The 16,666-nt window shown below is 51.3% G+C and overlaps 1 protein-coding gene across 14 annotated transcripts in view; it reads right to left on the bottom strand.

The window, feature by feature from the left end:
* DNM2 (dynamin 2) overlaps positions 1-16,666 on the bottom strand; it is an 88,081-nt gene that overhangs the window by 3,474 nt on the left and 67,941 nt on the right. For 5 of the 14 annotated variants that reach the window (XM_037505793.2, XM_037505795.2, XM_037505794.2 and 2 more), the window contains exons 14-20: positions 15,987-15,998; positions 12,116-12,229; positions 7,550-7,659; positions 6,075-6,186; positions 5,399-5,563; positions 1,352-1,584; positions 204-455 (exon numbers count right to left, since the gene is read on the bottom strand). In XM_037505793.2, the coding sequence (XP_037361690.1) occupies positions 204-455; positions 1,352-1,584; positions 5,399-5,563; positions 6,075-6,186; positions 7,550-7,659; positions 12,116-12,229; positions 15,987-15,998 (998 nt within the window). Of the gene's footprint in view, positions 1-203; positions 456-1,342; positions 1,585-5,398; positions 5,564-6,074; positions 6,187-7,549; positions 7,660-12,115; positions 12,230-15,986; positions 15,999-16,167; positions 16,207-16,666 lie in introns of those variants that run through there. The other 9 variants (XM_037505801.2, XM_037505789.2, XM_037505792.2 and 6 more) reach the window with 4 other exon arrangements.

Raw genomic sequence — 16,666 nt, 5'->3', positions numbered from 1 at the left:
GTCACCGATTCTACCATGATGATTCTGGCAGCAACTTTGCCTTTTTGGGCCTGTTTCCCTACTAGCTAAATGGGGATGCTTGTGACTCCTACACTCTCTGCCAGGTGCAGGGACAACTCACCAGGGGGTGTTACATTTGAGGAGAGACCCCATGGCACAGGCTAGTAGTGGCTCTAGATGGCAGGCAGTGAGGAGGGGCTTACCTGGGCAATCCTGGGGGGATTGCAGGTGGAATCCGAGGAGGTCGAGATGGAATTTGAGGAGGGGCTGAGAAGGGGTCGTTGTTGGCAAACACGCTCTGGGGTCCAGGACGGGACGGGATGGGAGGCGCTGAGAACGAGGCTGCTGCCCCCACTGGTATGGGAGTCAGGGGGGGCCCTGGGGTGGGACCTCTCACTGCTGGGGGCCGGCCTGGGGGGTGCACACTGGATATGGGTCGGCGCTGTGGATTCGGGCTGTGGAGGAAGAGGGTATGAATTGAGCCCTGGCCATACCAGCCTGGCTTCCTCTGAAAGGTTGGTACCAGCTACCACCCACAGACAAGCAGATGAGCACCCAGTCTTGGGTGAGGGGCACAGCAGGTGGGCTGGCACTCTGCTTTCTCCCCAGACCTGTTTAGTGATGGGCTGTGCCATTCTGCCACCCACAGCCCGAGCCAGTGCCTTGATACCTGTCCTTGGCTCCCAAGGCCTCCTGCTTCCCTCTGACCTCCCACAGAGCCAGGCACTTTCCCCACCTACCCTCTGTCCCCTCCAAAGCTAAAGACATTGCCCAAATGCCTCCGCAAGGCCTGGCACCCAGCCCCACAAAAGGCTCTCCGGGGATCTGAGGGGAGGATGGTGTGCCTTCCTCCTGAGGTCTTGGTGGTACTGGCACCTTCTATGTAATTTCTCCTGATAACCCTCTCTCCCACCACCTGTCTTATCACTGGTCAGGTATCCCTTCCTAGTGCTCTGAATTGCCCTACCAGGGTCATCCATCTGACAGCCCTGGCAAGGGTATGCTGTCCAGATTTTCCCCCACCCACCATTTTGGTCCAGCTCTGTGCTTCAGGAAGCCGTGCCTAAGGCCTGGGACCTCCTGCCCTCTCTGGCTTCCATTTAGGCTTAACCAATGTGAGGTACTAGGCAGGTGGCAGAAGAGGGAATTTGGGATTCGGGGTGCTAGATCTCTCTACAGCTCTAGCTCTGACTGGTGCCTGTAACCCTTCTCTTTCCTTTCTCTTCAGGCCTAGATGGGGCAGCAGTTCCCACTGTGGTTGCTGTGCCACCCAGGGTAAGGCCCCTTCATCCCACCCACCCATGGGTTGTGCCCTGATGGACACACAGGGGAAGCTGGGAACCTGTGGGACCTGTGGCTGCTTGTGTTCTGGAGCCAAGTGTCATCAACAGGCGGGGGCACAGGCGTGGACACGGTGCTGGTGCTGATGTCCCCGATGATGTTGAGCGCCTCCTTGACGGCGTGGTACATGCGTAGCATGTCATCACGCCGCTGGGCCTGGTCAGCAGACTCTTCCATGAGGCTGCCCTGGTCTGCTGATGAGTACAGGTAGGCCAGCAGCTCGTGGTGGATAAAGGCCTTTGTCTGGGGGCAAGGGTTGGAGAGGTCAGAACTTCCTACTGTGACACTGGAAAAGCATCCAGCAAATGTGGAGGGGTTTGGGCTTTAACTTTACTGTGGAACTTATAAACTTGGACTTTAAACTCACAAGATATTTAAAATGCAGGTGAGCCTTCCACACAGTTGTCTTCTGAGTCCCTCAGGGATATTGTCAATTGTTGTCCCCACGCATCTCATGAGATTCATGTGATTCCATTAAACTCATGGGAGTTTAATCTTTTTTATTGCTATCTTTTCCCCCCTTGTGGCCTAAATTTAACTGGCTTCTGGTGAAAAACTAGTGGTTTCTGTTCATTAATTTTATCCTTTGTTCTTTTCACATTTCTCCTATGTGGGACAACAGTTTTCTGATTATTTTTCTTGTGGTTTCCAGATGCAGGTGCCATGTGGACACAAGCTTCTACAAATAGGGACAATTTTTCCTATTTTTTTCTTACTGCTCATACCTCCCATTTTTCTTATAGAACTACACTGTCTACTAACTCTACGTGAAAATTACATCAAAGTGTTCTTAATTTTAGAGGACATGCATCAGAGCTTCGCACTGGAGGTGAAGGTTAGATTCAAAAGGATATATAATACCTCAAGACTCCACTCCACAGTTATCCTTTTAAGAATGAATGTTGAATTCTCTCAAATACACCTTCAACAGCTACAAAGATGACCATGCTTGATCATTTTTAATTTGAGGATCATGTGAATAATTAATGCCATCGAAAGACTTAAATTTTGAAAAATTGGTAAGAATTAAAATAAATTATCTGAAAGTCTAGAAAGATACATTGAAAAACCTTGTAAACTCTGGCCTCCTTAGCTCCTCCAAGTTTCCCTTTCAGGAAACAGCTGTTCTCACGAGGTTTTTGTTTAGTTTTGTTTTTTAAAGATTTATTTATTTATGCATACAAGAGTTGGAGTACAGGCCAGAGGTGCGGGGGTGAGAGGACTCACCAGAAACAGAGTGGGGAACAGAACAGGGAGATTGACTGAAATACACTGCTGAGGGGAGCAGTGGGCGAGAGAGAGATATGCTGCGCCATGTGGGTTTCTCCCCAGCTGGCTGGGGATCGAACTCGTGCTGCAGAGGCTGTAGATTGCTTCATAGTGTGGTGCTTAACCCCTTGCACCACCAGGGAGGCCCATTCTCACCAGGTTTTTGAACAAACTTGTGGAGATGTCTGTGCCTATATAATGCATATCTATTTCCCCTTCTTTTGTACACAAATGGAGTGTATTCTGTTATGCTTTATACCTTTTCCACTTAATAATAAAAGTTATTACTGGAGATGACACTCACCTAAAACATTTTTTTTTTTTTTGCAATAGAATGAACACTTATTAAACGGATTCTATTTTTTCTTTAAAAATTTGTTTTATTTAAGGCCTCCCGGGTGGCGCAGTGATTGAGCGCTGGGTTGCGAAGCTGCCTGCAGCCTCTTTGGCGCTGGTTCAATCCCCGGTTGCTCCCCGGCCACCGGAGGAGGGTCCCACATGGCGCGCAGACCTCTCCTGCCACCCGCTGCTCCCCTTAGCAGTGTACTTCGTCAGTCTGCCTGCTCTGCTCTCCCCTCTGGCTCTGGTGAATTCTCTCACCCTCCCGTGCTTCTGACTGTACCCAGTGCATGTATAAACAAACAAACAAACAAACAAATAAATAAAAAAAAAAATAAAACATGCCTCTATTTAAAAAAAAAAAAAAATTTGTTTTATTTAGGGCCTCCCCGGTGGCGGAGCAGTTGAGCGCTGGGTTGCGAAGCTGCCCGCAGTCTCTGCAGCGCCGGTTCGATCCCTGGCTGCTCCCCGGCCACTGGAGGAGGGTCCCACATGGCGCGCAGACCTCTCCTGCCGCCCACTGCTCCCCTCAGCAGTGTACTTTGGTTCTTCTGCCTGCTCTGCTCCCCGCTCTGGCTCTGGTGAATTCTCTTACCCTCCCGCGCTTCTGACTGTACCCAGTGCTTGAATAAATAAATAAAAATCTTTAAAAAAAAAAAATGGTTTTATTTATGCATACAAGAGCTGGGATATTGGCCAGAGGTGCAGGGGGTGAGAGGGTTCACCAGTTACAGAGTGGGGAGCAGAACAGGTGGATCTACCGAAATACACTGGTGAGGGGACCAGTGGGCAAGACAGGAGAGGTCTGTTGTGCCATGTGGATCAGTTTCCTGGCTGGGGATTGAACTCATGCTACAGATAACTTCATAGTGCTGAGACTTAACCCCTTGCGCCATGAGGGAGGCCCCTAAATGGATTCTATTATGAATAGTGATTTCTAATAGTGGCCACTACAAAACAATACTGAAAAGAATAACCATGTGTGCTCAGTTTGTACATGGCAAATGTACCTGTAGGAGAAATTCTTCCAAGTAGCAGTGCTGGGTCAAGCATGTATGCACTTAAAGTTTCATAGAACACTAGCCAATCATATACAGGCAGAACCATATACATCATAAATCTCATCTGAGGAAATACACTAGAACACCCTCGAAACTTAGTATGATCACAGATGAGGAAGAGGACATGAAGAACAGACTAAAGGGGAAGGAGTTGGGATTTTTGTTTTAGACCCTGTCAAATTTAGAGCTTTTATAGTCACAACATACACCAAACCTGGCCTTTATATTTGAGTGCCTAGTGCTAAGCCAAAGGCCTGAGGTGTGAACCTCTGGAACATTCCAGCAGCATTTCACCAGAGAAGACTACAGCTCTGAGAGGTTTGGAATCACTGGGGCAGGCAGGTAGCAAACACAAGAAAAAGTGGGCTGGGCCTCAGCACATCAGGAGGATGTGGCTGCTGATGCAGAGCTACAGTTGGGAATGGATTCAATCTGGGTTTCAATCGCATTCTTCTGAATGATGTGGGGCAGGTTTCTTGATCTCTCTGGGCTTCATTTCCAGTCTATAAAACAGGGAGGAGGTTAGCAGTCCCTCCTCCTAGGTTTATTACAAGGTTGAAAAAAAATTGAGAGAGGGGGGCCTCCCTGGTGGCGCAGGTGGTGGAGTGCCGCACCGTGAAGCTGTCCGCAGCCTCTGCAGCATGGGTTCGATCCCGGTCGGCTGGCCAGCGAGGGTCCAACATGGTGAAGCAGACCTCTCCTGTCTCGCCCGCTGCTCCCCTCAGCAGTGTATTTCATCAGTCTGCCTGTTCTGTTCCCAGCTCTGTCTCCGGTGAATCCTCTCAGCCTCCCACACATCTTGCCTGTACCCCGGTTCTTGTATAAAAATAAATAAATCTTTAAAAAAAAATTGAGAGAGGGTCTCCGTGGTGGCTCAGGGATTAAAGTCTCAGTGCTATCAAGCTATCGCCAGCCACTGCAGCATGAGTTTGATGCCCGGCCAGGAAGCTGGCCTATGTATGGTGCAGCAGACCTCTCTTGTCTCACCTGCTGCTCCCCTCAGCTGTGTATTTCAATAGGTCCTCCTGTTCTGCTAGGTCCTGTTTCAGTAGATCCACTCTGTCTCTTGTGGGCCCTCTCACCACTGCATCTCTGGCCTATACCCCAGTTCTTGTATGCAGAAATAAATAAAAAGAAATCTTTAAAAAAAAACTGAGAGAAAGTGCACAAGCATGGCATAAGTTTCATTTACCTGGGGGTGTGAGTCTGTGGCCTGCATCTTTCAACTTCCCAAGAGTGGCTGGGAATGCTGATTCTAATGTTTAAAAGATGGTGACTCGTTCTAATTTTTAAAATTTTATACAAATGGCGTTCAAGCCAAATCTGGTTATGGCCACCCCTGAGCTCCTTCCTGGTGACCAGTGGGCCCTGGGGAGACAGGCACTCACATTGTTGATCATGAGGTGCATGATGGTCTTTGGCATGAGATCTCGGATGGACTTGTTGATGATGTCCACGTATGAGTCCACCAGATTTCGAATGGTCTCCACCTGTCGCTCCAGCTGTGGGTCCATGGAGATGGTATTCTCCTGGACACCATCCTCGTTTTCTGCCTGCAAGGGGAGAAGGGGATACAGTGAGGGGTGACTTTATCCCGAGGTGAGTACAGTGAGTCCCCCCTTCTCTGGAATTGCTTGTCCTGTCTGACTAAAAACTGACTCTGTGGGGGTAGCTCCTGATGGGTACATTTGTACCACGTGGCCCTGCCTACCCCTGGCTGGGGCTGCTCAGATCTAGTTCAAGTTGGATTAGATTCTTTTACCTGGGGGTCTGGAGAAACATGTTACTTTGGGGGCTGAGGGCAGCTATCATCACTCTACTTCAAAGATGGGAGGAAAGAAAAAGAACGAAGTAGATGGAATCCCAGTCCACATGTGTCCCTGCCCTTCCTTGGCTTTAGATGGAGAACCTTCTGGGTTCTGATAAGAAATCCCTCCTGCCTTTTTGCTTTGTTTGCTCAAGAGGGTATCACCACATGCCTTTAGAGAGTTCAACAGGCCCACAAATGACACACCCAGGGGAGACTGGATGCCCTTCCTCTCACAGGTAGGGCTGGTGCCTCACCTGGTCCTTCTCAGGGTAGACGCCGGCTCGGAGGAACGAGGCCTTCCAGCTGTCCACATCCTCCTGGGAGTCACAGGCCAGTTCGATCTGCCGCAGGTCCTTATAGACGTTCCTGTAATGAAAAGGAGGAAGGGGTGGAGGGGTGTGCACTGATGCTGCCAAGGCCCAGCGAGTACAGAGCTAGGCAAAGGCTCTGGGGGCTGACCCACTGGCGTTCGCCCCTGATCCAGGCCTCTGTGAAAGGAGGACCCAAATGCAGCAGTATCTGCACTCAAGTCTACGGGGGCACTGTGCATTAGTGCCTACTGTGTTGAGCCCTATATTGTGGGCTCAGTCAACTACTCTCCTTCCCTTGGGGCCAGCCTATCCCCTTTTCTCACTCCCCTGTGGGGGCCAAACAAGTCCCGAAAGTATGTGGCATGTATCCCATGACACCCTCCCCCAGGTGTGGAGGCCCTTGAGTTGTCTGATAGTGGAAATGGTCTCTTGCTGAACCATACAACAAGACAGCCACGAGTCACACTAGGAATGGTCTGGGTGACCAAGGAAGAGAAATTTTTAATTTTTATTTTTTAATTTTTATTATTTAATTTTTTTTTAACTGAAGTAACATTGAGTTATAAATTTCAGGTGCATCACTGGACATCAACATGTGTGCATATTACATTAAATTCATCATGAAAGGATTTTATTTCACATCAGCTAAATTAGATTTAAATAGCCCCATGTGGTCAGTGGCAATTGCATTGAATAGTGAAAGTCTAGAATATGCCCTGATTTCTGGAGGACAAGTAGGAATGTGGGGCTGTCCAGGAACAGCATTAAGATATCCAGGCAAGGTGTATAAAATGCTGGGCAAATGTGGGCCTGTGAGTGGAAGACGCACAGGCTTGGGCTGGAGGAAAAGCAGACAGATGCTATCCGGCATTAACAGAAGGCTCCACAGGCAAGGCTCCACGTCACAGGCACAATGTCCTGTCCCACAAGGCAGGTGTGGCCAAGACTGACAAGCTATCTGAAGTTTCATGTGAAGCCTGGGTTTGGAACTCTATCAGGGGTGAGTGAGTAGCTTTGTAGAACCAGCAAAACCATTCTCTCTCTCACACCCGCGTCTACTAGGAGTCTAGTTGGTTCTAATTCTTTCAGTACCCACTCCCTCTTCCTCTTCCTCCATGACCCTTGCTCCACCTGGGTCCAATTCTCACTATCTTCCACCCAGACCTCCTCCCTGGTGTCCTGCCCCTCCATTCCCTGCACAGACAACAGAGGGCGCATGTGAGCACCCCGGCCAGGTTATATCCTCTGCTCAGCACCTTCCAAGATACCCATCAGAAGCACTCATGGCATTCTTCTGTTTCTGGATAGACTTTCTTTCTAGAACTTAAGACTCCAGGGTGTGGACTGTCATCTGCTTTGTGGATGCTGCTAAGTGACTGAACAAGGCAATGGTTTCCTCCCTGGGACCCCCTCCTCACCTCTGCTCCGTGTTGAAGATGGCAAAGACATGCTTGTTAGACATGAAGCCCTTCTCCACATCGCGGATTTTGAGGTTGTCCAGGGGCAGCATGTATTTCTTCTCTTTCTCCTGAGGGTGGAAGGAGAATTGGTCAGCCAGTATTATTTAATGGAGAACCTGATGATGCCCCAAGCTGGACTTTACTTCAAAGACCACCCCTACTAACACCTGATGCCAGTCAGTGCAGGTCACTTTAATGAAATTAATACCTGTGCCACCACCTCCTGCTCATTCACTGCCCCAACAGCCAACTTCCCTCAACATCTCAGCTGGGGTCCCATCCAAGGGCCCGTGCACATGCAGGGCTCTGAGTGTCTGCACAGCTCCCTCCTTGCCTCTTTCAGGTATCTGTTCAGGGGACACTTCTGGTGAGGCCTTCCCTGACCTCACCCCAAACTCCATTATGTGTCTGTCTGTTCTCTCTTTCTCCACCAAGTGGATGCTGGAAATCCCTCCAGTTTACAAGAATGAAACCATTACTTGGTTAATGTCTTCACAATGAGCCTGTGTATGAGTTCACTACTATGGCCCCATTTTACAGAGAAGGAGGCTGAGCAGAGAGAGAGGGGCAGCTTCAGACAAATACAGATCTGGAAAGTGAGGCATCCCCTCTCCCCCCCACCCCAGAAAAGATTGATGCCTGAGTGCCTACGCCAAAGAAGTGTCACTTGCTTCTAAATGGTGAGTACATTCAGGAAGCGCCGACTGAGTGCTGACCAGGCTGTCCCCAAAACTTTAGGGATGCAGCTCAGAAAGGATGCATCCCTTGGCTAGGCGCACAGGGCTGGTGTTTGAAGTTATGGCGCTAGAAGTTCTGGAGCCAATGCTCATCCACTGAGGTTGGCAAAGCACCTACTACTGCATGCCTGTCAGGAGATTAGGTCCCATAGGTCTATCTCAGGAGACCGGAGCACAGAGACAGGGTCCCCTGACTCATGCCTATGTGACCCATGACAGATTTCAGGGACTGATACCGAGAACTGCTCGTCCGCCAGTTTAAAGAATCCTCTCTGGCATCCCTGCCAGGGAAGCGCTTCTACTAGGGCCACAACAAGTAAGTCACAGTGGGGCTTCAGAAGCCAGGTCTGTATGATCCAAAGCCATGGTCTCTCTGTGACACTCCTTGGCCTTCCTCTTCTTAGGCATCTTTGAAGAGGACAGACAGCCCCTCTCACCCAGCAGTTTGCCTGTCACATGTATCCTGTCCCTATCCCTGGAAGGCTCAACATAGCTGCTGCCTTTGAATTCATGGTATTGGAGCAGTCATGGTAATGGGCGGGGGTCAGGGACTCCCTGATGAGCAGAAGTCGCTGGAAATTTTAGGACTGTGGAAAGGGATACAGACTTGGTACATGAGCTCTGATCTTCGGTGTTAAGAGCTCAGATGGGCTCTGCCCTCGTCAGTTGTATGACTTTGGGCAAGTCACATACCCTCTCTGCCTCCGTTTCCTCATCTGTTAAAGGTGGGCAGAAGTCTTACTATCAAGGTGCAGAGTAAGGATTAAGGTGAGAATATGAAAAAAGAGTTTTCTTTTGTCTGTCTGTCTCTAGTTTTGGTGTGTGGAAGAGCCTTTGCTGCCTCCACCCTGTTGTGCCATGAGGCAGGAAGCTTCTAGTTGGCTGGCCAGGCCAAGTAACTGAGTCATAGGCCTTTCGGGCTCCAAGTGAGACACCACATCTGGAACTGCTTACAGCATGATTTGGCCTACAGTGTCTTGATGCTGCAGCATGTGTACAACACACACACACACGCACGCACACATGCATGCAAGTGCCCCACCCCACCCCCACCCAGAGACCTCACAGAGAGGCCCCCAACCTAAACCCTCCTTCCACGCCCCCATCCACTTCCCTCACTGCCCCCCCCACCCCCGCAGGATTTCCTGAAAACCCACAACTTTCTCCAGATGGTGAGCTGGCCCCAGTCTTGCCACGTCAGAAAAGACGGAGCTGATCGTCACAGGCAGAGCACTAGCTTCCTTGCCTGCTTGGAGGAGCTGAGGCGCCGTATTCCAGCCGCCACCCGGGGGGCCTGTAGGATGGACAGCCGGCCCCGCCAACCCAGTGTTCAGACTACCTGTTCAGGGGGCTCTGAATGTGTACAGTAGTCTGCACATTGGTTAGGCTGGGCTCGGGCAAACGGCACGTCAGGACAGCCCCCCTGAATTTGCTGCTACCCCCACAGCAAGGCAGACTTGGAGGTGAGTGTCATTGCCCAACACCCTGTTTCCCACTAGGGTATAGACTCAGGTGGAATATTCTAGAGAGAATATTCTTCTCCTTTAGGAGAAGTACCTGGGTGGGTAAAGAGCTAGGAGTCTGTAGCCGAGACTCTTATACCCCATGGCAATAACCACCACCTCCTGTTTATTTTTCAAATAAAGATTATTGATGGCTTGCCTGTCTGAGGCTTCCCCAAAAGTTGGCCTGACTGCCATGGGTGGTCACTGCATGCGTGATTCTCTCACGGTCCTTGCTGGGATCCTACCTTGGGTGACAAGGCACAGGATTTTAGTCTGGCCCCCTCTGGATCTGAGCCTGCTTTGTGTCTGGGGCACACGGGGCCCCTTTCACAGCTCTGCTGGTTTTCATTACTATAGGCGCTCAACAACCCTCCTCAAACTTCCTCTGCCTCTGGTTAGGGGGCCCAGGAGGTGGTCTGGGGCTCCTGCTTTCAACCCCAAGATGAGGGGAAAATCAAGCACCCCTCCTTAAAAGTTAAGAACTCTTACGACTGGACTTATGATGCCACCATTTAGGTAACTGCCAGGCTGGGGTTTGGCTGGAAACCCCTGTATAACCACTGAGGGCTGTTGCTAGGCCTGGCATTCCCACCCTGGAGATCCCAGAAGATCCCCACACTGCCCAGCAAAATGCAGGGACCAGCCATCAGCTTGCCTGACTGCTTAAGTCCCATAGAGGGGACAGGATTTCAGACTGCAGCGGCAGAGAAGGAGAAAATTAGAATGGTTTTAACCAGCCATTTTAAGAAGCTGATCTGTCACGTGGGTTCTTTGGTCTCCCTCTCTTTTGCATCTTAACCCGTGAGAGGCTTGCCATCTCTGGGGTCTTAGACATTCCCACCCCTTCCCACCCTGGCTGAGAAACAGCTGTCCAAACAGGGTCCCAAACAGAGAGGCTTGGGGCACCTGAGTTGTCAGGAGGTTCCAGGGAGAGCCTCTGGCCTCGTATTTCCCATTCAGGGACCCTTCCCCACTCTGTGATGTGGGGCAAATCACTACTCAAGCCTTTTTCCTTGTTCCCAAATGAAGTATGAGGACTTAGGAGGAGGAGGGTACCTTCAAATATAGCCTTGAGGGGCTCTGGCAGCCAGCAAGGAAGACACTGGCCAGGAGTTTCACCCCCGCCAGACCCCCGCTCCCAGCTCTACCTGCCGATGTAGAAATATACATGAGTGAGCCCAGGCCTGCCCACCCCTGGGTGAGGGTTAGCTATCAGTGAGGCCCCCAATGTGGACCATCTCCATTGGGGATGCTTCCTAAATCCCCCTGGAGAAAGAGATCTAGGTGGAGCAGCTCTTGGGGTGATCAGAGGAGTCCAGCTTCTCCTGCTGGTAGCTGTGTGACTAGATTCTGAGGGTACATAAACAGAGTGATGCACATGCCTTCCTCATCAGATCCTTCTTTCCCTTCATAGGGTTGCTAGAGGTCCACTTGGTGGTGGACACAGGGGCACCCATCTTGGACCACAAGGCAGCCAGTCAGCCTTGCAGCACTGGGTCGTCAAGTTTACCAGGTCAAAAGCAAGAAACAAACTTTAGGAGTGTCTTCACCTTGGGTCTCTGACACATGCCCAAATAGATATCCACCTAACACCACGTAGGTTGTGGGCCTCCCATAGTACAACCTGGGAAAACGAAACACAGTGCCCCTTCCTGGTGATGTTCGGCCTGCCTCAGAGCAGCAACAGGCAGTCACTTGAAATGAGTGGCTCTCCTCCAAGGTTAGGTTGTTCTGTTAAGGATAGGAGGCTGGGTCAAGCGCCCACTTCCTCCTGATAAGGCAACCACGAGTGAAATGTTCTAAAGACAAGGTAGCTAAAAAAAAAAACACCTTACAGTAGACAGGGGCCATTTCACTCCACTTCATAGTTGAGGACACTGAAGCCCAGAGAGGCTAATGGTCTGGAGGAGTCGGCGCAGCCTCTGGGCAATGGGACTCGAGCACCCAGCAGGCTGGCTGTGAGCCTGAGTCCCGAACCCCAGGTTCTGGCCCTTCTAGTGAGATACAGGGCCCACTTTGTTGTGACTTTGGAGGCAGGGATCCCTTTCCAATCTGTTGATGGCTTCCCCTTACCCCATTTTGCTCCTCAAGGAGTCAAGCCACCTCTGGGCCAGACGCTGCATGGTAGGGTGAGGTGCTATTTGATGCTTAATCTGGCTCGTGATTACCATCCCAGTGGTGAACTCTGAGGCACATTTCTCAAATGAGCAGGCAAGTGAATGCATGCCAGCCAGGGGAATAGCACCCCCAACTACTGCCCAACTGCTCCATCAGTCACTTACCTCCTCATCCTTGTACCAGGACAGTGACTCAGCTGTCAGCACAAACCAGTACTCCTTGGAACCACCTTTCATCAGGCTGATGTTGTTAATGGTCAACCAGCCCCGGCGGATCACCTGGTGAGGAGGGTATGGCTCAGCGGAGGCACCCCGGCTCAGCCCGCCCCCCCAGTGCAGCAACCAGTGCTTATGCCCAGAAAAAGGAAGGAAGCCCAGACCCTGACAGACACACTTCTAGCCCAAAGCCAGACACCCCACTCTGCCTTGCCCCAAGCACTTCCTGCTGGAAACCAATATGGCACACCCAGGCAGACACCTACTCACTCACAGGTCCAGGAGTGACAAGGAACAGGCCCGAGAGAGCCCCTTTGCACATGGTTAAAATGAGTTAGCACAGGTGGCAGAGGGGTCCAATGCTCGTGTTTAGGTCCTCATCACATGAGATGTGACAATGCAAGAGCTTACTTGTCTTGGTGAGATGTGGATACAGGATGCCTATGGCCCCTGCCCCTCAAGCTCACTGGAAGGTGGTGTTGGAGGAGCAGGGAGTCACCCACACAATGGAGTGGTTCCTTTGCTCTCTCCTTTGTGGGTAGACTAGCAGAGGTTTAACATGCAGTTGCCTCCCTGTTGGCTCATCTGCCCAGCTCACCGGGACTGGGGGAGGGTGCGCTCAGTGGTCACAGAGACCTGCTCTTACCGGTGGTTACAGCCAGAACTTGCTCCCGGGTTCCCTTCCCCACAGGCTCTTTTCTGAGTGAAGGGATAAAGGAAAGTCTCTACCCAGAGGCTTGGGGACAAAAGTTTGATTCCAGGAACCTCTAGGGGATCATGCCCCATGCTGACTTCATATCCAGTGGCCCCACTTTTCTTTGACTGACACCACAGGGCTCTAGGCTGGGGGACCCCAGGAATGGGAGCTGTCTGGCCATAGCTGCCATGAGTGGAAGGCAGAACCCAAGTCTATGCGGGGAACTCACCTGACAGCTAAATGCAGGCAGCCTGGGGGAGCCATGTTCCCATGTTCCCTGGGCCATGGTGGCAAGAGTAGGCCAGAGCCCCTACCAGTCTGGATTGAGAACCCTGGGGCAGTGGGAAGCACATGGAAGCACAGGCAGGGCCACCTGGGGCCAGGGCAGTGACAGACTGGGCCAAGCTGCAGAGGGTGTGCTGTGCGTGGCCACAGACATCTGGGAAGGGCTGATGTTGAGCACCCCCAGAGTGGGGTAGGGCAGGAGCACTGGAGTTGGGGCTGCAGGAATGACTCTGGGGTCTACAGACTATATCTGAGCTTGCCCTGATCTGCCCTCAGTTTTCAAATCCTAATAGGGTCACCCCAGTAGCTGGTTTTGGGATCTAAGCCTCAAAGGTTATGAACATGAGGTGGCCATAAGCACCCAGGGACTCCTGTGCCATGTAGAAGTCTCTGCCCAGAATGGGGACAGTAAGAGATGCTACCTGGAAAACCTTGATAAAGTCAAGGGCACAGCCTTCTCTCTCCCTAGCATAAGGCAACACTTGGGAGTCATGCAGTCCTCAGGGGGTATGTAGGGACTTCTGGCACCTGCCCACCCATGGCTGCCTGGTGGGTGAGGGGTCACTCTTAGCCCCAAAGAGGTCATGGCATCCTCCTTGGCAGCAGGATGACTGACTCGAGTGGTTGACCCAGAACATCCTGGATTTGTGCTCAATCTGGGATTGCCCTCAGGCCTGGGTAAACCAGGATAACGGTCACACTGGGGGCACTGCCACATAGCATAGGACCTAGGAAGGAATCCCTATTCTGGCAACCAGGCTGTCTGCTGTCCAGCCCCAGAGCTGTCTGCTTCTCCCCAGGAACTGCTGCTAAATCTCAGTTGAGTCATTAATTGACTGCCAGGAAGGGAGAGTAAGGGATAGGGATCAGTCCCCCCTAGGTAGAAATCCTCAGAGAGGCTGCAGCACTCTCCGGACCAACCTGGATTTCAAGGAGGCTGATGTGCCCGTATGGCCTGTCTGCACCCTTGGTTAGCAGCCAGAGCGGCAGGGCCCAGGCAGTGCTGTGGGGTGTGTGGCCATGGTGGGAGCACTGCTTGAGGCCAGGCCAAGAATGGCATATCTGAGCCTCAGAGCAGGAGGCGGCTGATAAGGCCTGGAGAAGCCCCAAAGTCCCCTTTTCAAGCTATCCAGAGAGCTACCCAAGTGGGGCGAGAGAGGAAGTGCCACCCCCAGGAGGGAAGGGAGAAGTGGGTGGCAAGGGGGCTAAGTCTAGAGAAAAAGAAGTGGCTAAGTTCCCATATTTAAAAACCTGATTTGTGCCCAAGGGGGCACATGCCATAGTGATTGTGCTTAGGAGGAGGAGGAGCTGGGTGGGGGTGCAAGGACGGAAGAGGCACGCAAGTCTCCCATGCTTTCAGGGTGTTACAGCGACAGGCATGCAGGCACTCTGGGGCTGGAGACAGGGCCACCAGGGTGGCATGGGCAGGAGGCAAGCAGCAGCACAGCTGGGCCTGCTGGCAAGATGGTCCAGTTTTCTCCAGGTGAGAGGCTGGTCTGAGTTGCCCAGACAGGGATGGAAACTAGGGCTGGGAGACCCAAGAGATAGACTTTGTGGCAGGGGTGGAATTTCCCAGGAGAAGAAGAATGACTAAACCCCTTGGGGTGCTAGGTGAAGCAGGCCCCTGGGGTTGCTTGGGGTGATGCATGGGGAAAGCAGCCACCAAGGGTCCAAGGACAATCACTCCTTCTATCCTCCCCCTCCAAGACTGGCCATTTCTTCAGCCTCTAGACCCTGGGCATAGTGAGGTTCTGAAACAGAATCACAGCTCAGCTACTGGAAAGATCTCTGCCAAAGGTCAGCAGGGGTCCACACAGCACCCCAGTGGCTGGGAATAGGAGAATATCCCAGAGAAGGAGGCCTCTGTGCTGGAGCACTCTCCAAGGGGTCAGGCCAGCTGCCCGGAGGTGACCACCCTGAAAAGAGCTCAACTCCCAGGGTGTGAGCAGCTCCTGCATTGCTGGGCTAGGCCAAGCCATACACAGAAAGGAGGTGTCACCTACAACAGGGAAGGCAAATACCATTCATCTGGGGGAGGGGCTCACACTAACCCACAGTTAGGAGCTGCCTGGAGAATTCTGGGTGCAATGGGTAAAGAATGCTAGATCAATTAATGATGGCTGCCACAGGCAAAGGAGATGGAAGGATGCAAGTGGAACAGTGTGGTCTAATCAATCATCCTATCTGCCTTAGAGGCAGGAGAGAGGCAGCATCCAGGAGAGAGTTCCCAGGTCAGTCATTCTGTCACAGGCATAGGTAGGGGGGAAAAACACCTTGGGCGGAAGTCACATTTGCCACAGAAAAGGGAGTGGGTGACATGCTTAGGAAAGAACACCAGGCTTTGTTAGTGATGTCTGACACAGGCACATTAACAGGAGATAAGCACAAGGGAAAAAGTACTGGATCAATTAGTCAAGTCAGCCATGAGTGCAAGAGAGGGATATTTCTGTATTGTGATGGAAAGGGGAGTGGCAGTAGCAAGAACAAGTTCCAGTAAGGTTTGACCAAAATCTTCCCTGGCCAGGAACGTGAAGAGAGAGGGGCATGGAGTGTCAGCCAAGTATTTGCCATCCCGACTTAGAGGAAACCAGGTCAACCTGTCAGAAATGGGCTGAAGGGGGTTCTCCAACAAGGCAGAGGTCAGGTTAGTGCCTATGTGAGTTGGCTTATGGCTGATGCCCAGGACAACACTAAGACCTGCATCGCGGCACAGGGTTTGTAGGTTAGCTTGATTGTTAGTCATGTTATTTTGGGGAGGAAGGGAATGTTACAGGGCGGCAGGGTCTCCATTACTACTAGGGTCGCTAAAGTTCACTACCACACTAAATGGGTACTTACCAAGATCTCCCCCTTTGAAAATGCAAAGTTAGGGTGGTGGGTAAATCACAGAGGAGCAGGTGGAGGAAAAGAGACGAAAGGGACATGAGGGAACAGAGAAAAAAGCAGGAAAAGCACAAAAATGGAAGAAGAGAAGAGCAGGAGGAAAAACAGCAAAAGAAAAAAAATTACATGCTATTAATTATATTCATGGTGTTAATATTTAATTCATTATCATCTCCTGAAACAAAAAAGCAACAACATACGTATTACCTATGGCAAGCGCAAAATAAAAATCATGCAGCGGTTACATCCTTCTTTTTCAAGAGGGCTCTATAGTCGTGCAGGTAAACAGCAGAGCTACCCCTCCCCCCCATGTGGAGAAGTGGGGGAAACTGATAGAATCTCTGCAGGAATGAAGAGTTTTCTTAAAATAAAAAAAGGCACCTAATACTGGCAAATATAAATACGTTCATATTTCATTCAGCTTCTGGCTGGGGCACATCAAAAGGGACATCCCTTTCTAAGGCTCCGGGTTTCTCCAGATGTGGGGCTCAGCACAGAGCCAAGTGCCCCAGAACACAGTTATCACAACACAGCCCCCTATCCAGTCCTCTCACACAGGTTCCAAGTCCCTGGGGCTGGGACTGACACCTCAATTTGGCTATAGACACCATAGGTGACTGGGCTGCCCTTCTCTC

Source organism: Talpa occidentalis, unplaced genomic scaffold (assembly GCF_014898055.3).
Source record: "Talpa occidentalis isolate TD23 unplaced genomic scaffold, MPIMG_talOcc4v2.1 talOcc4.12, whole genome shotgun sequence".
Lineage (NCBI taxonomy): Eukaryota > Metazoa > Chordata > Mammalia > Eulipotyphla > Talpidae > Talpa > Talpa occidentalis.
This window is presented reverse-complemented; position numbering and strand designations above follow the sequence as displayed.